Source organism: Mus pahari, chromosome 11 (assembly GCF_900095145.1).
Source record: "Mus pahari chromosome 11, PAHARI_EIJ_v1.1, whole genome shotgun sequence".
NCBI lineage: Eukaryota > Metazoa > Chordata > Mammalia > Rodentia > Muridae > Mus > Mus pahari.
In genome coordinates this window covers 20,760,728-20,783,784 of record NC_034600.1, presented here as the reverse complement: position 1 = coordinate 20,783,784, position 23,057 = coordinate 20,760,728, and the positions used below count along the sequence as shown (strand labels likewise).

The 23,057-nt window shown below is 40.8% G+C and overlaps 1 protein-coding gene across 3 annotated transcripts in view; it reads left to right on the top strand.

Moving 5' to 3' along the window:
- Positions 1-219: 219 nt before the first annotated feature.
- The window catches only part of Vcan (versican), a 92,433-nt gene continuing 69,595 nt past the window's right edge, over positions 220-23,057 (top strand). For all 3 annotated transcript variants that reach the window (XM_029543878.1, XM_021208360.2, XM_021208358.2), the window contains exons 1-5: positions 220-815; positions 11,350-11,425; positions 17,046-17,420; positions 20,877-21,051; positions 21,130-21,257. In XM_029543878.1, coding sequence (XP_029399738.1) covers positions 11,356-11,425; positions 17,046-17,420; positions 20,877-21,051; positions 21,130-21,257 — 748 coding nt within the window. In that variant the 5' untranslated portion in view covers positions 220-815; positions 11,350-11,355. The remainder of the gene's footprint in view (positions 816-11,349; positions 11,426-17,045; positions 17,421-20,876; positions 21,052-21,129; positions 21,258-23,057) is intronic.

Here is a 23,057-nt window from a genome sequence, read left to right as displayed (position 1 = left end):
GCTCCGTGGTCGCATAAACACGTTATACGCAAGTTCTTGGCTGGTGTTATAGAGTCCCGTCCGCTCCTAAGAACTGACCATACTTAATTGCTCCGTGCTAGTTGGCCGCAGCCGAGCCTGGGGACTCCTTTCCCCTAATTCAGAAGTAGCAGCTCGGGGCGGGGAAGAGGGGGTGGGGTGGGGAAGGGTGGGAAGGCGGTTGTGGAGACTGCACAGCGAGGTGGTACGGAGTCGTTGAATGAGGAGCACGGATTCCCCCCCACCCCCAGCCGATTGGTACTTCTCATCAGGAAGAAACGCTGAGAGGTGGGAGTGCCTGGCAGGGGAGGCAGGCGGTCCCTACCGCAGGCTCTGGGAGCTCCTTTCTGCCCCTCCGCCTGTTTCCAAGCCTGGGCTCTTTAGAGTGGCTGAAGCTACGGAGCTCTTCAGGAGCCGTGAATGAACCCTCCTCCTCCTCTCCCTCCTCCTTCTCGCTGAGTCTCCTCCTCGGCTCTGACGGTACAGTGATATAATGACGGTGGGTGTCACAACCCGCATTTGAACTTGCAGGCGAGCTGCCCCGAGCCTTTCTGGGTGAAGAACTCAAGGAGCGCGGGCGCAGCAGCTGTGAGCTTTAGGTGCTGTGGACAAGCGCTGGGACAAGGATCTGCGGCTAGCAGCGCATCCTCCCTCCTCTCCAGCTCTGTCCCGCACTCGCTTCATCCTTCCCCAGGCCACCGCGCTTCCTATGTGATCATCCGGGGCAACGCGGAGCCCATTCTCACAGCTCAGCAGTGAATTTCCACCCCGAAAACTGCAGTAAGCCGCCTTTCAAGGTAATCACTTTTCTTTTGTTCCCCCATTTAAAAGAAAGGGGGAAAACTTGTTGGGAAAAGAAAACCGCCCAGCTTAATAGGGGGGAAACGACTTACGTTGTAATTGGAAGAGGGCTTTAATTAAAGCCAAGACGACTAGCTGTGAGGAGAACTTAGGAAAATGTGCGCACTTTAAAACATGAAGGTAACTTGTTAAAGAGACGAATTCAGATAGACCTTGGTGCTGAAAAAGATCTAGACAAAAGGAGTCCGGGGTGGGGTAGAGGAAAAGGACGAACGGAATAGGGGGAAGGGATTTTGTAGAGAAATCCTAGAAAAGTCCTGCTATCTTTAGTTGGAGGAATGGAAAGGGCTCCTCACACCTTGCTTTTTGTTGTCTTTAAACTGGTCGAGGCAAAAGTTTGAATGGAGAATCCCCAAACTTGCCCAAATACAAGCCCCTGAAACCACCTAAGGGCAGACCACCTGGTTTCCTGGATCCTGGTGTGTGGTCAGTATCTCTGGTTCCTGGAAAGCCAACCCTAGGCAGCTCCTGACAAGGCAGCAGGATACTTTAGCGGCCCAGGACCTGCGCGGACATGACCCTTTCCCCCAACCCCTGGCAATGTGGGAAGCTATCTGGCAGGGGTTGGGTAGGGTCCTGGGGCTGCGTTTCTTTGATGACTTGGGGGCTGTCAAAGCTCTCTCACGTTGCCCCTGTGTTCTTTTGTCCTGCGCGTGGTGCGCCCGAGCCAGCCGGGAAGGCGCATTGGATGGGGGTGGGGTTGTTGGAACACCGTAGAGGTCTGGGAGGCTCCTGGGCGGGAAAGCTTTCCCCGAACTACAGGGGTGTGCAGTATCTCCCCCCTCGCCCTGGAAAGCGAAATGAGGGCTTGTCCCCCAATCTTTACTAGCAAACCAGGACCCAGAGATTCTCCAGACAAAGGTGGCGTGGAGACCCGAGTTGGGGACCAATTGGTCCAGTCTTCTCGTCTGGATTGCAGCAGTCCTCTGTTCCCTTCTGTATCTTCATCCGCTCCCATTTCTCCACTTGAGTTGAGCAACTTTACGGGCTGGTGGAGTGGTTGTGGAGAGTGCGTGCCGGGTTTCCCCGGGGACGCCCTGGCTGAGAGAGTCCTACTGCCCTGAGTAGGCGTGGGCATTGCAGAGACTTCTCTAGTGCCTGCAGACCCGGGACATCCCGGTTGTCTCGGTTTGTTCTCGGTGTCAATGGGCGTGGACCGCTCAGGGGGTTAGACAGAAGAAATAGTGGTAAGGAAATAATGTCATAGCCTAAACTATTTGCTCTCGGATCCAACTACGTTCGCCTCCGCATGTCCTGCGTGTTCGTTCTCGGGATCCTGAGTAAAGGGGAAGAAATCTCCCTCGAGGTTGCAGGGCAATACTGCCTCAAGTACACCCGCAGTGGAGACTCGCTATCTGTGTCCCCTCATCTTTGTGTCTCTTTTCTCAGTCTCCATCTTCTCTGTCCCCTTTCTACCTCCTCTCGGCTTTTGCGTCCCCTCCCCCACGGCTCACAAATGAATGGCTAGTGTGAAATCCCTTCCTTCTCTGTCCAAGGAGGCAGGCCCAGAGGGAGGAGCAAGGAGGGGGGGCGGTGCGCTCCTTAAGATCTGCTTGCAGTTGGGTGTTTCGGACTAGCAGAACCCAGATGTCTAGGAATAGGGAGTTTTGTAGTAGGCGTGGGCTCCCCCTGATGGAGGAATTCGGCACAAGCGGAAAATAGGGCCAGAAAACCACTTTCATATCCTTTGGTTCAAAGAGAGAAGACCCAAGTTCTCCTTTAATAATCAGTTTTCCACTTCAAAATCTGGAAAGTGAATCTTTGGGGTTTGGAGGAGACAAAAAGAAGGGAATTTGGCCTTCCCCAAAACACGGGCTCCTTTTCTTTCACCCGCGTGGCTTCCCGCGGCTCTCTGGGCGGCGCCTGCAGCTGGGCAGACTCACAACGCCAGTGACAGAGTCAGGTTTGTAGCTTCCTGACGTGCAGTTTACTCATCATTAAGAAAAGTTAACAAAGGTACTTGCTTTGGCAAATTTCGCTAAGGTCCTTGGACACAATGCTAGGGCTCTGTTCCAGGCTATTGCAAATGAATCCCCCCCACTCCTCATCCAAAACTTAACTTTCTCAACACCGGGGCAGGCGTTGCACGTGGAAACTGGGGAGAAGGCGGGCGCCTAGAGGCAGAGGAAAAGAGTTTTTCCACGGGGAAAGAATGGGACAATGGAGGGTCGGCAGAAAAAGAAAGAAAAGAAAACGAAACAGATAGATGCAATAGCCAGGAGCCGGAAGAACTGGTTTCGAAATTTTGGTCTCACTTTCGTGTCTGTTATGCTGAAAACGATAATGATAGCGAGCGCATCCTTGCTTGGTGCTGACCTGGAAAGGAGCTACAGAAACAGAGGTGGTCCGGCCCCGCCTACCGGAGAGGGGCTAGCCCCCCGGGCCCCTAAACTCACCCTGATTTGGAGGAGGGGCCCTGCTAGGCACTCCCTTCAGCGGTGGGGGTTCGCTATTCGCCACGTGGGCTGGAGCTTCAGCTCAGGGCGCGAGACGGGTGTGACTTCCTGGGCTCCCAGACAGCTGCACAGCTGCTCGGGCGAGCCGCTTAGCCTAAGTCTCCAGCGACTGCGGCCAACTGGGGCGGGGCTGGGCTGGACCCGGGTGGGGCCTCGGCTGGCGTGTCTCCTGAGCTCCAAAGGCTAGCTGAAGCTGGAGCGGATCCAACTTTTATTCAGATGGCACCAAAGACTCAAGTTAAAAGCCCTTAAAATACTGTTTTCTCTTGCTTTTTGAGGGGAGTGATATGCAAGTACAGGGTTTTTGCTTTAAAAGGAGGAAAAGTGAAGATTTATTCTAAGTCAAGTCTTGGCATGAAAATGAGACAAATTTGCGATTGCTCCCTGCATTCGTTTTGAAATACATTTACATTCCTAAAGACCACTTTTAGCCAGAGACAAAATTAATTCTACTGTAATTGAGTATCAACCAGGATCATTATAGTGGGCAGGACAGGGAAGGGGGTAGGTGTCTAGCACGAGTTGACCAAAAGAGTGATAAAAGACCTGGGTTGGCGGCAGCAGGGGTTGGGGGTTGAGGGTTGGGGGTTGGGAGTGGGTGGAAGGGGGCGGGGAGCGCTGCGGTGGGTCTCATGATTTAGACAGGACCCTCCTACTAAGGTCTTCGCTGTAAATTCTCCAGCTTCTAATTCGGAAAAGCTAGGTTTTAATGATCCTCTCTCCCACCTTAAATTCTGTTTATAATTGGTCCATTTTCGTGCTTTTTTTTTTTTCTTTCTTCTTCTCCCTAAAAGCTATGGCCTAAATTGTGCTAAGTACTGGTTGGCAACTGTGTCAAACTCAGAAAATATTCACATAAAAGCCTAAAATGGAATGTTTTGGATTTAATAGAAAAACATTCGTGGAAGTATCAGATAGTTGTCTGAGGTGGAGTGGATTACCGTTTGTAAGAGGAACACAGCAAGGAGGGGGTCCCAAAGAACCTGAGTCCTAGTTCTGAATCACAATGTAATAAGGGAATACTTGACAAATTGCATCTGCATGTCCCCACTAATGCTACAAAGGGTTCCAATAGATTCCCAAGCAGTTGAGCAATTACTTCCTCCAGCAGGAAGTCCACAGTCCTTAATCTTCTTGTGGGTGGTGGAAAGGATGGGATTCAAGACAATCACTTAGAATTTATGTAAGAGTTCAAAGTTTGCTTTTTCTTGGTGGTTTGAAAATTTAAGCTTCTTTATAAGTCTTATTTCCTTCCAGAGAGAGAGAGAGAGAGAGAGAGAGAGAGAGAGAGAGAGAGTGTTTGAAAAAAATTTCTTCAGGTTAATAGGTGTTTATGCAATCAGGCTTACCCCCTTTCTTGGCTTCTGCTAACTGCAGGGAAATCCCTGTGGTATTCCATGCTGCCTCTATGTATGTATGAGTGACTTTTTGTTTGGGAAGGATATAAAGAGTGAGGAAGGGTATAAAGCTAAATATGATTAGTGAGGGTGATGCACCCATTGTTCTGTCTCTCTTTACACTGCTAAGCTTAAACACTCTCGGGTTAATGATTAGTCAATAATGGGGCATTCTGGAGCCCCTGAAAGCACTAAGACTAACTGAATGTTTTCCTCACACATACACTTAAGCTCTTTTATTTTTTTTCCTGGTGAAGTTTAAATATTTTTGTAGACTTTATTCATGGACAGACATCCACAGATTCTGTATTTCAGATGGGACGTGGATCAGAGAAGGGCAGAACTTCTAGACACTCATGTTGCTTTGGGGTAAAAGAATGAATGCTTATACTAGGTGGATTTTTAAAATTTCCTCCACCCACCTAGAGAAATCAGTTAGGGGACAGACAAACACTCATTGTTCAAGGTTACTTGCTCTGGTCTAGAAAAAATGTGCTGCCTGTTGCAGACATTTGGATTCAGAACAAGGGAGAGTAAAGGCACATGCCTTGACCAAGTTCCATTTGTATTAGTGAATATTCGTCCGTTCCTTCTTGTCACCTAGACTTGGTAGATATAAAAGTCTATAATCACATCTCGGACACAAAGTTGAATCTACGTGAAGTTCTTAGAATTGGATGTGATGGAGTAGTTTTCTTTCAGTTGTCAGTACATAAGATCTTTGTTAAAGGTGTGTATTCTATAATCCAAAACTCTTTTCACCCACCTGTTATATACACTATATTCATATGTATGTAAACATAGAGTGCTTACCAGAAACTACTTACTTTCAGTGCCAGAGAGATCCTCAGTGGTAAGGAGAGTGCACTGCTTTAGCAGAAGACTGGAGTTTGGTTCCATGCTGAGCTGCCCACAATCATCTTAAACTCCAGCTGCAGAGGGACCTGACACCTCTGACATTTGGAGACACCTGCAGTCACATGAGCACATCCCCATTAAGTTATGGTTCCAACCTGGCCCGAGATAAAGTGGAGTAACCACTACATTGGTGATCAGAAGGTTTGCGGGAGATGTTCTAGCTGGGAACGCAAGCTAAATGGAACTGCTGGACCTCCGCTATCATCATCTGTTAAAGGGATACTGTTATAAAGTTTAAAAGACTAAATTAAATACCTATGAAAAGGCTTGGAGAAATGGAAAACTAGATACTAATGTATTATGCCTAATGCAAATTTAAATCTAGAAAAAGACTGGACAAAGTTAAAAATTAATATTGTTGCAGAAATATATGCTTTTGAATCCTGTGAGGAAAATTAGTTCATCTTTGATCATAGTTATAGAAAAAAAATAGTCATAAGCCGCTGGAGAGAGGGCTCAGTGGTTCAGGGCACTTGTCCTTGCAGAGCACTTTGGTTCAGTTTCCCATACCAACATGCTGGATCACAACCTTCTGTAACTCAAGTTTCGGGGCATCAGATAGCTTCTTTTGACCTCCTTGAACACCAGGTGTATGTACATGGTGTCTGTACACGCACACGCGTGCACATACAGGCATGCAAGTAAACTATTCATATATAAAATAGAAATAAATCTTTTTTTAGAGTTACCAAAATATCAACAATACACTTTATCTTTGTTTTCATCAATCAGACAAGAAAACAGTTCGTGAAACATGCTGGTTGGGTCGTAGAGAACAGAAGTTATAAAGTATTATGGGAACTTAAGTGAGTTTTTCTTTAGAAATAATTTAGCAAACTATTTTTTTAATTTAGCATCAAATGATACAAAAGGTGTGCATATTCTTTCATTTAGATATTCTACTTTAGACATTATAGAGATGATGGTACAAATACTACTCAAGAGAAATACACAAGGATTTTTCTGCAGGAGTGTTTTATTGATAGATTGGTCCATTGTACAGTAGAGTAAGGAACAAGGCGAGTCTGGGATCTTTCTAGACCCTAGTCTCCTTGACCTTTCAGCCTTCCTGTTTCATTCAGCCTGCACAATGCTAGGATTACAGGTGTAACCTGCTACACATATGGATTGAAGCACAATTTCTTAATAGTAACAACTTAAAACCATCCTAAAGATGCATCCCATGGAACTTGCTGAGTAAACATTTCTACTTTTCCTGTGAGAATTGTATGTGCTGGATTGGGAATGCGTGGTTAAGGAGAAGTAAACAAAAGACAAATGTGCAGACAGAATGTATCTTATGACCTCATATAATACACATTCATTCTTATAAAGACAAAAAGCTACTGAATGAATGTCCCGGGCATTGGAGAACAAGAAGTAAAAAAATATTAGATGTTCTCTCTTGAGGCATCTATGTTGGCTAAAAGAGAATCATAATTTCTAAATACATAAGAAAATTGGTGATGTGTGTCACAGTGAAAACAGAGAATGAAGGAGATAGAGTAAGGAAATGAGAGCTCAGAGCGCTCAGAGTATTAAGGGACATCACGAAAAGCTTAACTGAGCACTGGTTCGGGAATCCAGGTATAGGCTGTGATGTGTCCATGTGGTACAGCTACTCCTGTGAAGTCTAAACCATAAGGCGTCTCTCAGAGACTCTTCTTGAAATAATGAACTACTAAGTAATGTAGATAACATATAATGCATACTATATCTAATTTGTAATTGAGGTATTCAAGATAACCAGTAGTTCAGAACAACTATTTGGCAGGATGGTAGACAAAACCACTGTGTCTTTGTCCTTGAGTTAGCCCTCGCTCCTCTAGGCTTCCCCGAGAACGAGGGGAAATACTAAATATCTGTTTAATAGAACCTTGGCAGCCCATCCCTGATGTGGCATGGCCCCTCTTCTCTGCAGACATTTCACAGGGATACAAGTTCTGTTGATCGTGTCTTTTGTCTCCCAGGAAACTAAACAGCTGCAGTCAGCTGGACCCTGATTGTGTGCTGACTTTTTCCGATTCTTGACTTTCCTGAAGTATATGGCTAAATATAGGGACTTCTGGCTCTCTTATCGCCTCAGTCTTTCCATGTACAGAGATTTGTTATCACTAACAGACCACACTTACAAGACAGACCTTCTACAGCAGAACAGAAATGGGGGTGGGAAGAATGCTAGAAACATCTCTCATTTAGTAGGACCCAATGCAGAGAAGAAGTGGTGTAGCTTAATTAAAAACATGGGTGAGGATCTCATAAAACTGCAAAAGAAAAAGAAAATGTCTGTCCACATATACTCATGATGGAACAACAAAAATAAAGATCTGAGACATCCGATATCTGGAACAACTCCCTGACATATTTTATATTTACCAAAGCTATAACCAGTCATCCTTCGGGTTGAATGTAGCAAAGATGCTGAGGGTCAGGCATGAGCAGAGGTAGAGAAGATGCTAACTGGAACTCCAGTGACTTCCATCACCAAAAATCCCCAGTTGTGAGGGCCCCGTGTGCTCACTGGTGGTGACTGGACAGTTGGAGTACAGATTTATCATTAGATCTTCCGGTTCAGTTTCTAATGAAGTTAGAGACCTGGGACTTCGTCTTGTATTTATGTTGCAGCAGGCACATTTTTTACAACATATCAATGCGTTCAAAACATATTTCTTCTCTATGTTTTTAATGTGCTTACTTCATTCCTTCCTCTAGGTTTTATGGTAGACTCTCAGCAGGTGAGAAGACTTACTACAGAGATGAAGACGAACTTTTCTCTTTAATTGAGAAAAAAATAAAGATAAACTTATAAGGATTAAGCATGGTATCTAGAGAGTTGGGTTTTTGAGAATTTGCCCTTGGTAGAAATGAGAATGGAAAAGATATATATTCCAGAGTCAGGGTCACACCATTTTTCTTTGGTATTGTAATATTTGACTTTCTGAATATTGACAAATGTCCAATATTATTATTAGCCGATATTGATATTTAAATAGACTGTTACATGTGTATTCCAAATCTCAGTTAGCCCTATAGACATATTTACATTCATAATGATTTACTGATCTTTCAAAGTGGAAATATTGATCATGCATTTGGTTTACTAACCGTCTCAAGGGCTTTGAATCTAGCACCATAAAATATTGTGGGATTAGTGAGTAGCTCTGTCTTCTAGACACCTACTATTTTTATAGTGGATATAAAGCATATTTTATTACATTTATTTATTGTTTATGGGTGAAGTCAAAGGACAACTTGAGAAAGTCAGTTCTCTCCTACCAAGTAGTTCTTAGGAATCAAACTCAGGTCATCAGGCTTGAAGCAAGTGCCTTTCCCAACTGAGCCACTTCTCTGGCCTGTAAAACACATTTTAAAGTAGTCATTAAAAACAAAAAGAAGTTATGGCAGTTTATTATAAACTAAAATTATATACTGCTATTCTAAAGGTAACCCAAAGAATGATGTAGGGCTTCAAATTCTTTTATTGTTAGTGATCTGAATTCTAGCCATATAGGAAGGATGAGTTACTAATTTTAATTATAGCCACTAATTAGTGACTAGTTTAGATATGCATGAACATATTTCATGTGCATTATCCTCAGGTCTATCATTCATTTCTACATTTATCTTCATCCTTAAATAACTAGAGAAACAAATTTTAGAGAGGCATATTCATTTACTTATAATCTGAGGGTTTAAGTAGAAAATGTAGAATTTGAATTTAAACCTGTTTAACAGTGTAATCCAGGCATTAAAAAGAATACATTATAACGTTATAAAGGTTTCCTGGGGAACAAACAAACAACAATGAAAAAGAAAAAAAGACACGTTTTCTTTAAAGAAACAAAGAATTCATTATTTAAAAGTATGATTAAAAGAAGTTTTCCTATCTGGTTTAAATTAATATTCAAGAATTAATCATCTTTAATGATTTTATGACCTAATATTCATCTTGCCTATGAAATTAATGTCTTATTAATTTCATTAATTAATTGCCATTAAGAAAGAGGTACAGTCACAGATGTATAAGCCATAGCCTATTGTTGTATTGCTTTATAAGAAATCCAGAAATGTTATGAGTTTCTCAGTTAGTGGTTAATGCAGTCTAGTGGCATGCTATTATGATTATGTGATGAGTCCATTTAGATGCCAAGGTTAATTAAGAATTCTCAGTACATCTTCCTCTCTGAATTATTAGTTAACCCAAGGATGGCAAAGGTGAGATACGTGACATATTAAGTTCAAAATGCCATTTTAGGAAAAACCTCAAATTATAGTATTCTATAGTTTCCTTGAGTATGGTTGTAGCATTTTTTTTTTTTTGAGATTTATAAAGCAATATAATATTATTGAAGAAAAATGAGTAGCTGTCATAGGGTATTAAATTTTATTTGAGCACAAACTGGACTTGTATTCTTTCAACATTTACTTATTCCAGTCCAGGTTTCCTAGGTAATACAGAATTTGTTTTCTAAGGAAGGCACAGGGAACTCTTTAGAGTACCAGCTTACGTATGAGCCAGTGAAGACATCTTTGGATGTAACAAAACATTCTTGAATTTATTCAAACCATAATATGCCTCTGAATTTGCTTCCAAGACTATAATAAAAAACCTAGACAATCAACTTATATTTAGAGCGATTTCTTTGGCTGTACCATTTTGGAAGTTGAAGTGCATGATTGATTGGCCTTGTTTAAGGGCCTGTGGCCAGGTAGCATGTCATGCCTGGGAACATGTGGTGGAATGTGCTGCTCATGGGAAGCCAGTGGAAAGGCAAACAGAGAGAGGAAGAGATCCGCATCCCACATTCCCTTGGAGAACACATCATTGACGACTCAAGAATTCCCACTAGGCACCATCTCTGTAAGTTTCTCCAATTGTAGGGAAGCCAAGTTGAGGCCCAAACCTTCAAAGCATGGGTCTTTGAGAGACATCTAAATTCAATCAGTAACAACCCCACCCCCAAGCCTGGTGCTTATTCTTACTAGGATGGTTTCTACAAATCTAGACTTGAAAGGTTCCATTTTGTGACTCAGATGGTTAAATGTCTTTCCCAAAGCACATAGCAAATTAGTAGCCAAGCCAAGGTCAGTGTTTCTTGACTTTCTAAAGCTGTTGAGAGCTTAAAACTGGTCACTTTGTAATTACCAGCTCTTTAGGATACATTTGTTTTGCTTGTTCAACCAGGGAGACAGTGGTGTTTGTGCTTCTGCATCAACAACCTTCCAAAGGCCCAATTCTTGCTGCTGCTGACCTTTGCCAGAGCCACAGACAGACATTTCCTTCTCACCTCAAACCGGATGCGAAGCTTGTGTTATCAACATCACTTTTGCATCATCTTTATTGTTCCCTTATTCAGTTGTGTTCAATTGCTAATTCGACTTTGAGGGTGTTAGCACCTCACCTTATTTACACAGGCTAGGATCCCTAGTGTTCTTCCTATGGCATGCCTAGATGTGGCCACCATGTGTATTATGTCTCCATGCTGAGGCTTGGAATTATTTTGGTAACTAGTGTCTCTCAAGTGGTGATTCAAATTAATGATTAGAAAGTTTGTGATGTCTTCTATTACAAGCCTCCTGTGTTTACAACCAGCAGATGACTGCCTCTTTTATTGCGCCCAGTACCTTATTAACATGTGATTTATGGCCTGTCACAACCATAAATGCTTGTGGTATACTTTGTTTTTCTTCATTTCTAGGACAAGATGTTGATAAATATGAAAGGCATCTTATGGATGTGCTCAACCTTATTATTAACCCATGCACTACATAAAGGTGAGTAAAGCAACTCTTTTTAAAAAAATGATATGTAAAAGAAGACTGGGGAATGGAATTATAATATGGGATCACTGCATTGAAGAATTATTTTTAAAAATCTATTCATTGCTAAAGATTATTACTTAAAATATTATCACTAAATGGAATGTATTTCAATAAACCAATCAGACAAAAATAACAAACTTGTGTTAAGTGACTCTTTTAGTAACCTCATAAATTATTTATTATTATTAATTATTTTGAGATTGGGTTTCACTATGTACTCTAGGTAGGCTCGACTCATGAGTGTCCTGCCCCAGGCTTAAAAATGCTGTGATAACTAATACGAGCTAGCATGTCTGGCCCCCAAGTTGAACTGTGTAACAAGATTCTTTCAGAGCATTTAGAATACTTAAAATTCTAATTACTTCTGCACTACTTTTTCAAGTAAAATTAAATCACGAGAAGTCTAGAATTTTAAGGTAGGAAAATTAAAAACTGTTGTCAGCAAGTGTTCATAACCATCTCTGTCTTTGTTCATGGAAAGATAGATGGTAAGTACACATGTACGGTCTCTCTTTGTGGTACCTTTTACACCTATTTAGTGAGGAGGCTATAATTGTTACTGTAGTTTTTAGTGTATTCAAGGAGACACAGTAAAGAACTTGAAGTGCCTATGTCAGTGTTCACTGATCTGTGCCTGCTTCATGTCCTCTGCATGAGTAGTTTCCATGTCTCCTGCACACACATGCTCCAGGCTGCCTGAAACAATTTGTGCTTTCACAGAATTTTTTTCTTTCCTCTTTCCCCATATGTGCTTCTTTTGCTTAGCACTCCCTCTGTGGTTCTCCTTAGTTATACCTTAATTAATTCTTCAGGTCTGAAGGTTTAAGCATCTCTCCATCTCTTCACCTATCCACCCATCCACCCATTTGTCTATCCTTCCATTCTCTAACAATATTCTTGAAAGCATTCTTTGTGCCAAGTATTATGCTAGGAGTCTGGGGATTTAACAGTGGATAACTCATATATTGTTTTTGTTTTCCTTAAACTTAAAATGTATATGAACAGCAAATAAACGAACAAATAATCATGATGATGAAAATACAGCAGAATGACCTCCCAGAGAATGGCTTCGGTTGACGGAAGCAGGTCAGGTCTCTGTGAGAAAGTAACATGCAAGCTGAAATAAGAACATAGTGTTGCTGGCCTCCTAAGATTTGACCTTAAGTTACAAAGATAAACTGGTGTGAGCAACAGGAAAATCACTGACAGGAGTGATCAAAAGAAAAGTAGAAGATATAGACAGAGAGATAAGCAGTGATCAGCTTATATAAATAGTAGCAACACTAGTCACGTAGACAGGATTCACTGGGAGCTGTAAGCTATTTTAAGTGCTTAACATTGGTTAACCAAAACATCCATTACCCACGTGCTATAAGGAGGTCACTAAGGTGCTGAGAAGAACAATTGCTTTCCACATCCAGTAAGCTTCGGAGAGAGGGGATGAAAAAGGCAAGCCATGCAGAATCATCATCACCATCTTCTTACACTGCTTGTCTATCTGGGACAGTACAGACCGGATTTTATTCCATGTGCAATATCAAGAAATTGATTTGGATGATTTTTGTGGGTAGAACTTGTAACTTACTTCAGGTAGAGGGCCTGGGGATGAGAAGTCTAGACTCCATTTTCTGTTAATACCTCCAAAACTGTCTTAGAAGTTTCCAAGAAGTTCATAAAGAGAACAGAGAGGAAAGATTAACAGTGCCCAGTAAAGGCAGGAGGTGTAGAGAAGAGCCCGGAAAAGCTTTAGTGGCTAACAATGTAAGAGGAAACACTGTGAACACCACAATAAGACATCCTTCTTTGAAATACTCACATAGTGAAAAGAAAACAATGTGTGGTATATTTCCGTCTTAGAATTTAAAACAAAACAAAACAAAACAAAACAAAAAACCACTAGCAGCTAACATCATGCAATTACTATATTTGAGGCTCCATTCTTCATAAAATACACAATCAACTTTTAACTAACTTGGGTGATATTTAGTTCTTTCCTATGAGAGGCAGAAGCAGAATGTATAAACGTTTCAGATACGCATAAAACAAATCTCCCCTGTTCACATTGAGATGGGCAGCAGCATCTGAGATGATGCCTGGCTTTCTCTCATCTGTTCTTGGAGGCCATAGGATTCTAAAGTTCAGTGGCTCACATTAAGCAACACCATGTCATACCGAATTGTTGGCTTTAGCACACAAAGGAACCTTTACTTTAACAATTGCTATTGTATTAGAAACCATCTTAATCATTGATAATTCATCTACTTATTTTAACATTGCTATAATATAAACTAGAGTACATGTGTTTTAAACAGCAAAAGAAATCCCGACATTCTCAATCTGATATTCTCCTGGTGCCCTCTTTCTGTCTCTGCACAGATGGAATTTGCATCATTTTTATTGTGCAGAGTCTATGCACAGAGTGAGTAGTAATGGGCCATTCATTACATGGGGCTTTCTCCCTTACTGTACTCATTTAGACTGCAAATCATCTGTGAGAACAGTGAACTTTTTTTGTCAGGATATATTCTTATTAGACTCAGACAAGTTTCTGTAGGTAGCAGATTTTTTTTTTAATGTGCAAACTTTATCTACATTATACTTCAGATGACTAAAATATTCTTAAAATATTCAGATGAAGTTATCTTAGTTCTTGTGTCCCAATGAATTAAGACCCAAGTTTTAATACCCAAAAGCTTTAACTCTATGTCTTTTTGTTAATCTTAATTTGAAGAGTGGATTGCATTGTAATCTTATATTCATGTTAGAGCAAAAGTTTTTAAGTTTTGTGTGTTTATGAATAGCCATAACAATACAAAGCCCTTGTGAAATTGCCTTTTGCCCCAATATGCCCTTCACGAGAGCAATTGTGCTTAAGCCATGTTCCAGTTACTTCTCTACTTCATAGATTTGCCTAAATCCTATGTCTTCCCATATGCATTCATAACTGTGAAAACAATTGGAATTTAGCAATAGCCATTGAGGAAAAATAAACCATATATCCTACACTATTATAAAATAGTTGCCTACTAAAAATTCCTCAATATTTGTGGTATTGTTACTATATTTTATTTTTGTTAAGTGGCTCTTTAGGAGGGAAAGTGTGAACTCCTAGAACTTTCAATAAGGGTAAATTAGATTTTTACACACATAACTCATAAGTCTTAGAATTCACTCCCTCCCAATAGATCAATAAATTAAACAAAGCAGAAACGTCGATGTCCCTTAACTGAGCCTGAGTTAAAGGGACGTGAATCAGGAGGGGCCATTTTTAGCATGTTCCCTGCAGGCTTTTTGGATACATGAAAGAAATCATGAAGGTATTGAAAGGTCTCAGTTCTGGCAGTGACTAAAGAAGGTGTCTAAGAGCAAGACAAATTTAAGATGAGGACCGCCTATGTGAATGAATTTAGGGTCAGGAGAGGAAGTTAATATAAATGCCAGTGCTAAAAATGGTTAGGTTAGATATAATGAGACGCATGCTGTGGCTCAGGTCTGTCCCCACCCAGGTGGGGGCTTGCCCCTTCCTCTCAGAAGACATCTCACCAACAAATCAGGTTCATTTCAAAGGGCAAACTTTTAAGTTATAGGCTTTATTTCCTAAGTACTGAAAATGATATTATTGCCTTGTTATTACATTGCCTTTAAAAAAAAATCTAAGTAGTATGTTAGCTCATTTCATTTTTAATTGTGTTAAGTATCCCATGAACAACCTCTATATGTAGATCAATGGAATGATGATCAAGTCCTGAACGTAATGTATTATTGTTTTGGAATAAATGAGGGTTTCTATCACAAATACACTAGTCATAATATTGTTTTGATCACATTCTTGGGAGGAGGAGACAGAGCCTTCTTATGCAGACCCAGCTAGCCTGGAATTTTTCATGTAGAACAGGCTGATCTCCAGCTAATGGAGATTCCCCATCCAGATGCCTCTAGTCCTAGGATTGCAAACATGAGCCATTGAGCCCACTTTAGGCCTACCATCTGTTTTTGGCAGTGGAATTTCTTTTCTTTTCTTTTCTTTTCTTTTCTTTTCTTTTCTTTTCTTTTCTTTTCTTTTCTTTTCTTTTCTTTTCTTTTTCTTTCTTTCTTTCTTTTTTAATTGAAGGGAATAATATCTTCTTGTAATTTTGAAAATGACCGAACTGACTGATAATGGTTCAGTGAGCTACATTGTTGTGGATGCATGTTTACATGGAGAGCTACATTGTTGTGGATGCTTGTTTAAATGGAGAGATATGTGTCTTAGACCACTAGCACAGTGTTAGAAAAACATCAGTAGTTAAAAGTCACAGAGTCACTTGATATGGATGTAACTCTTAGCTTTTGGCCCCCATTTCATCAAGTGTGCATTGCTTGTGCAAAAATAAGAATTTCTATCATTTCGTACCCCTGGTTTAGCCTAGCCAGTGGAGGCTGGAAAGTGGTAGGAGGCCTGGAGTGAGGGGGATGGATTCCAGGAAGGGTGAAAGGATATTTTCTTTTGCGTGCAGTGGTGTTAAAATGTAACCAGTGTACACTTTGTCATTAAATGTTTAAGAGCTTAAACAGAAATGAGTACGTTGGGAGGGTTAGGTGAACAGAAGCAGGCTTTCCGGCCAGGGGATAATGAAAGGCAGTGTTTCTCTGCAAAGTGATTGCAGCTGGAGTTGTCATTATAATGAGGCCTTTGCTTGAAACAAGGGCCCAAAGAGGGCTCTTCAAACAGTAGACGTGCCCCCCACTCCAGTTTCATGAAGGACTGTTTGAAATTCTTCTTTCAATTTTATTTTTATTTTCTCTAAGGTAATATGGTAGTTACCTTTAATGATTTTCATCTCTGACTTGCTGATGTAACAAGTTCAGGCTGGTCTTGGGAATTTGCCTGCCTCACTTGCTGGACCAGAAGAGGGCTCTTAGAATATGAGCCCTGCTCTTTCTCTAGTCCTCTCCAGTAATGTTTAAAATTCTAACTTCCCCTTCATACGCTAATTTTTTGATTATATTTTCTAAAGTAATATTTATGGCAGTTACCCTGAATTTTTCCTCTTATCAGTAAATATAAGTTTTTTACCTCTCAACTGCTTTTCCTAACACTCGTCTGGATTTTTTGTTTGTTTTAGAGAGAAAGACGGAGAAAGGGGAGAAGGACAGAGGGAGGTGGGAGAGGGGTGGGGCAGTTTTCATCCATTAATTCTAGACTGGAATTTAGAGCAACCCCCTTGGCTAATTGTCCTAAGTACTAGGATTATCAGCATGAGCACCCACCAACCCAGTTTGCTCTAATCTTTCAAACTGTGGTTCAGACGCTAGCCTGCCCAGTTCTTTCTGACCTTAATTTTTTGCTTTTCCCTGCCTTATTTTATCTTTCTTTTATGTTAAATACTAAAAGTGACAAATGCTTTCAAGTGAGCTGTACATTTCAGGGTACAGGATGAACATCATTAATCCCTGTCTCTGTTATGAAGCATCCTTTCATACAGTCAGCATGTAATGACAGCTCTTTAACACTTTCCAATCCATTCTCACATTCAGCAGATTCAGACTGGCTTTTTGGGAATATTAATCTGATATTTTGTCTTTCCTCCAGCCAAAATGGAAACAAGCCCACCTGTCAAAGGCTCTCTGTCTGGAAAAGTGGTCCTACCTTGTCATTTTTCGACCTTGCCTACCTTACCACCCAATTACAACACGAGTGAATTTCTCAGAATCAAATGGTCTAAGATGGAAGTGGACAAAAATGGAAAGGATATAAAGGAGACGACTGTCCTGGTGGCCCAGAACGGAAATATCAAGATTGGTCAGGACTACAAGGGGCGAGTGTCAGTGCCTACACATCCCGATGATGTAGGTGATGCCTCCCTCACCATGGTCAAACTCCGGGCTAGTGACGCAGGTGTCTACCGATGTGATGTCATGTATGGGATTGAAGACACTCAGGACACCATGTCACTGGCTGTGGATGGTAAGGCTTTCAGATCTGTAAGAAAGGCAGCATGCTACCCAAGTCAGAAGTAAGGACCAGTACTGGAGTGTATCCCTTGGTTCTGATATGTGAACATTTGGAAAACACAAGAGGCTTTGCTTTTCACTGAAAACAAATTTAGTCTTTCGGGACAGGTAACTTTTTGTGAATCAGCTTCTTTGATTGATGGAGTGCAGTAAAGCAAAATATACTGGAAATAATGAAATCCTCAAGACATGGTACATGGTTTTAAAATTATTACTTTAGTGCTTAAACCAGCCAGTGATTGCGTTTGACTACTATAAAGGCTATTCTACATTTTAATTTTGATATTGTGTAGATGGTGTCTTAGTTACTCTCCCATTGTCATAACAAAACATAATCACCAAGGTAAGTTAGCCAACAAAGCATTTAACTTGGGGCTCACAGTTACAAAGAGTTAGAGTCTTTGACCACCATCATGGTAAGGAGCACATGGCCACAAACCATCAGACATGGTGCCCAAAGAAGAGAGCTAACTGGGTTAGGTGAGTGATTGGTTGTGAGGACCCAACCAGCCAGGAATAGCCAGTAGTGAACTGACCATTAGTATAAGCAGTAGTTACTTTGCATTGTCGAAGTAAAGGCTGAGCTAGAGCTGGCTGGAAAGCTAACTGGGAATGGTGTGTTCTTTTAAAAATCGAAACCCACCCCTGATGACACAGCACCTCCAAGAGGGCCATATTTCCTAGTCCTTCTCAAACATTTCCATCAACTGGGTACCAAGTATTCAAAAATATGAACCTCTAGGGTACATTCTCATTCAAAATATGGCATATATATATATATATATATATATATGCACATGCATATATAGATATAGAACTTTCCCCTCGATGTCTTAATTCTCATCATGTGATCTTTGTGGGTTCTGAAGGTCAAACCCAAGATTGTGCACGTGCTAGGCAAATACATGCTCTATCACCAAACTATAACCTCAGCCTCCTTCCTGTGATTATCAATGAGCACTGTAAGTTAGCTCAGCATCATGATATGTGTTGCCAAGCCTGACAACTCAGTTTGATTCCTGGAAGCGACATGCTATGCACAAGCATTTACCTGTGCCTCTCTGCAGGCACATAGACACACAAAATAAATATAAAAAACAAAGACAAAAAGGGAAAAAAACCCAAACAACAACAACAACAAAAAACCCACTTGAGTTAAATTTTAAAAGTACCATTTAAAAGCTACATTGTAAAACTAACCATGATTTATATCATAATGTCTTACAAAGTCAATCAATATTTGAATTTTCTGTTGGCTCAGAGCAAGAAATCATAGTAAAACAAAATGTAACGTTAACACTAGTTGCTGTCCATTAAGTTTTGTAATGCAACACATTTTACCTTTATTCTCCTTCTAATGGTGGTTTATGTGCCACTTGAGCTTAAGTTGGAAGACAAAGCAAAGGGAAATTGCTTTAATTGGGCACACACATAATGCCGAAGCTCTTGGAGGCGGAATGTGTTGGCAAGTTATTAAGCGAAAGCCTAATACCCAGACATGATGGAACAGATTTTCCTCCGACTCTCAGTTTCCCTATAAAATATTTACCTTTCAGAAAAACATAAAAGAGGTTTTTATTAGAACACTTTCTTATTTAGCCAAAAGGAAATGGTTTGAATTTTAGGTGCAACAAACAAATTTATGATAAAGCATCCCCTATCATTAAATTCATCTGTTTCCTGTTGTCCATGGAACCACTAAATCCCTGAGCTACAATCACCATTGGTTTTCATTATCCTAAGATTGTACCTTCATAAATACATGTATATGCATAGATGTTTATAACCCACATTTACTCTCTAAAGTTCCCAAGTGTTTAATGGCTTCTTGCATTATTATTATTATTATTATTATTATTATTATTATTAAAACTCATCTTTAAAGACTTAGCAATGGATCTGCCTCTTGTTGCTTGGAAACAGTGACTATCCTTCACTTAATCTCCTTGGCCCCTTGGCCCCGGGATGTGCTTAGGTTATGTCAACAACTTCTAGCACTCACATATGGATTGATGGCCCAGCCTTAGGCAGGGAGGCCCTGTGCTCTGTCTCTTTTCAGTACCAATACTGAGTTATAATTCCCTTGATTAGTTGAAACATTAACCACTATAAGCCATTTTAAACCCATTCAGGTTTTTATTTAGAGCTTAGAAGTTATTTAGTGTATACCAAACATAAGTACCCCCAGACAGTTTTAGGGAGGTCACATGAAGGTAGAGATTGGCATTTGGTAACATTTCGAGACATGAAAGATCAGAAAGAGGAAAAGAAAGGCTCTTTGCCCGTCAGTCCTTGGATGAGTCACTGTGTAGCTCCCTTTCTGTGGGCACTGATAAGGGGACTCATCTGCAGCATGGCTGTTCTAACTCCCCCACAGCTCTCTTGGTGTCATACACTTGTCTTGAGACAGAGACATCTATGCATGTCATACACTTGTCTTGAGACAGTCTCGCTGCGGAAGATAGATCTGTCAACCCCAGGATGACTCAATCAGAGGAAGAATGACAGATGTCTTAGAAACAAGGATTCACTCCAAACACTAACAAAAAGTGGTCTTGAGTACTTGAGTACTTGATAGACTTTTACTTATAGAATCCCCTTGCCCCAATCTGTATTCTGAGGTGACTTTCCTGGCATATCAGTTGGGTTTCTTTGCATGAATTATAATATTTACTCCAGTTAAAAATGGAAATAGTGAGAAACCCTGTCTTGAAAAAGAAAAAAAAATGGAAATAGTGTGTTCAAATCCCAAGACAGAAATAGCAGTTCCACCCCTTAGCTGATCTTTCTTCAGCTCTTTGAAATCTCTTGAGACCTAAAGTGTAGTTTATAATGACTATTTTACAATACCTAAAATACAGTCAAGTGAAACTTGAGGCAAATATGCCTTCTTCTCCCTGGAAAAGTGTGGAGGATGTTATTTCAGGTCTCTTTTGAGATGAAAATGATATATTTGTATCAGTCATAGCAGACATGCAAAGTTAGGCTAGTCAGACAGTGGATATGGTGCATATTGGTATAGTGCATAACAATCTACCTAGCATTCAGATCAATCAAATAGATATCAGATCTAGGTAAGAAAAGATTAAGGCTCAGAGAGTCTGACTAGTTTGTGAGTAGGGAGCAAAATGAAGATGCAATAGGCATTCTCACACAGATAGCCTGGTGTCTTTCTCTACCTATCACGCTCTGTGGGAAAGAAAATGCCATAATGCTGCCTGTTTCCAGAACACAGCATGAGGAACAGGGCACCTAGATATATGGCATTTCAATCAAGAAGAGTTTCGCATAGTAAGAAAAAGGAACTATGATAATTGTGTTAATTGGTGTATTGTTTCATTCTGAAATTTTGCACAGTGCAGCGAGAGATCCGAGCATTGAAACAGTCTGTGGTTTGCTGTCTTTGCAGGAGTTGTGTTTCACTACAGGGCAGCCACCAGCAGATACACTCTGAACTTTGCCGCTGCTCAACAGGCTTGTTTGGATATCGGGGCGGTCATAGCAACCCCAGAGCAGCTGTTTGCTGCCTATGAGGATGGATTTGAGCAGTGTGATGCAGGATGGCTGTCCGATCAAACTGTCAGGTGAGGCCTCCAGCCAAAAAACTTTCACGTAGTAGTCTGCCAGCGAGCGTGCCACTTACCAGTCTTCTGCTTCCCCAGATATCCCATACGGGCTCCCCGAGAGGGCTGTTATGGAGACATGATGGGGAAGGAAGGGGTCCGGACCTATGGATTCCGCTCTCCCCAGGAAACCTATGATGTGTACTGTTATGTGGATCATCTGGATGGTAAGACATTTAACCTTTTATAGCAATGGTTCTCAGCCTTCCTCATACTTCGATCCTTTAAGATAGTTCCTTCTGTTGTGGTGATTGCCATCCATAAAATTATTTTTGTTGCTTCCTCATAACTGTACTTTTGTTACTGGTATGAATTGTAATGTAAATATCTGTGTTTTATGATCATCTTAGGTGACCACTGTGAAAGGATCTGTTCGACTCTCACGGGGGTCGCGACCCACGTGTTGAGGACCACTGTTCTATAGCTTCATTTGAATTTTAAAAACTGAGAGAAAACTAGAAGCAAGCTCATAGAACAGGTCCCTGGGCTTATTTACATTCCACACAGCAGCCTTTTCTTTCTATGACTGCATGAGTTTGTGGTAAAATAAGCCAAAATTACAGTGGAAGGAGAAGGAGAGGGTGTGTAAATGGTTATGCAGGATAGAAATATCTCAGTCAATGGCAGGTTCTTCACAGTCGTATTGCCCTTTTAGAACATTCAGAATAGAAAACTGTAAGGATGGCACCTATTCTAGTGAGAGCCAGGTAGAAACCCTGTGGTGGCAAATGTTATGAATCCAAGTGCAGATAAACACCCCGTCCCCCAACCAGGAAAACGCAGGATGAACTGGCAGATGAGGTGGTATCTAAGGCCTCCTTTGTTGCAAGGAGTTTTTCAGAACAGTCATTCAGTAAGCCAATCTACTCAATCAAAATGACATAAAAACACATACTGATGTAGTTAGTCTGCTATTCAGAGACGTTAAAGCCAGTTTATTTATGCTTTTTTGATTTTGTTTATTAATGTATGAGTGCTCTGTTGGATGTACACCCGCATGCCAGAAGAGGGCATCAGATCCCTTTATAGATGAGTGTGAGTCACCATGTGGTTGCTGGGTATTGAACTGGAAGAGCATCCAGTGTTCTAAATCACTGAGCCATCTCACCAGCCCCAAATCAGTTTACACAGTCTTTTCTCTTTAAGATGTTATAGCCTAATTCATTTTTGTTGTGCTATTTCTCATCCAGAACAAAGAGTATTTGAGTTCAAACTGAGAGTATTTTAAAGGTTCCAGGTAGTTTTACTATTAAAGGCAGAAGTGATGATACTTGTCACTCTAAAGGCAGTGGGACCTGGGAGAATGGAGCCTATCACTGAGATGGATTAAAGTCTAATGCAATAGCCAACTTTATTCAGAGCATCAGACAATTTATACTCTAAGGACTAAGAGGAGTCACATGGATAAAGTATACAACCACAATGGCAAGTTACATGTGACAGACCAAGTCACATGCAGAAACAAAACAAAACAAAACAAAAACCTCCATGGTTTTTTCCCCCGCATAGGCACATGAATAAATAACAGTAGTCAGTTGTAATGGAAAATCTGAAGGGAACTGACTCCTCTCTGCTATACCTGGGAGGAGCACAAAAGCACATCCCAAGAACAATGTCATGTTTTTGAAGAAACTGAGGTCCCAAGACTATTGTCTTCTTTTCTTGGTGTTTTTTCACAAGCACTCGGAATTCTCAAAGGACTCCGTTCTTGGTCAGTTTTCCAACAGAATGGATGTTTCTAAGACTTTTGAAATGGATTTTCATTTATTTTGACAGGTATCTTATAAGCCCATGTAAATAGATGTATACATTATTAAATTGACTCATGCATGTAATTTTGACTTGGTATGCATTGTTTTATATGTAAAATAAGGATAGATGAGATTGTCCCTTCCAGCATTAAATTTTGCGGTTGTTTGGTGGGTGGTTTTATTTGCTTGTTTTTTTTTTTTTTTTTTTTTTTTTTT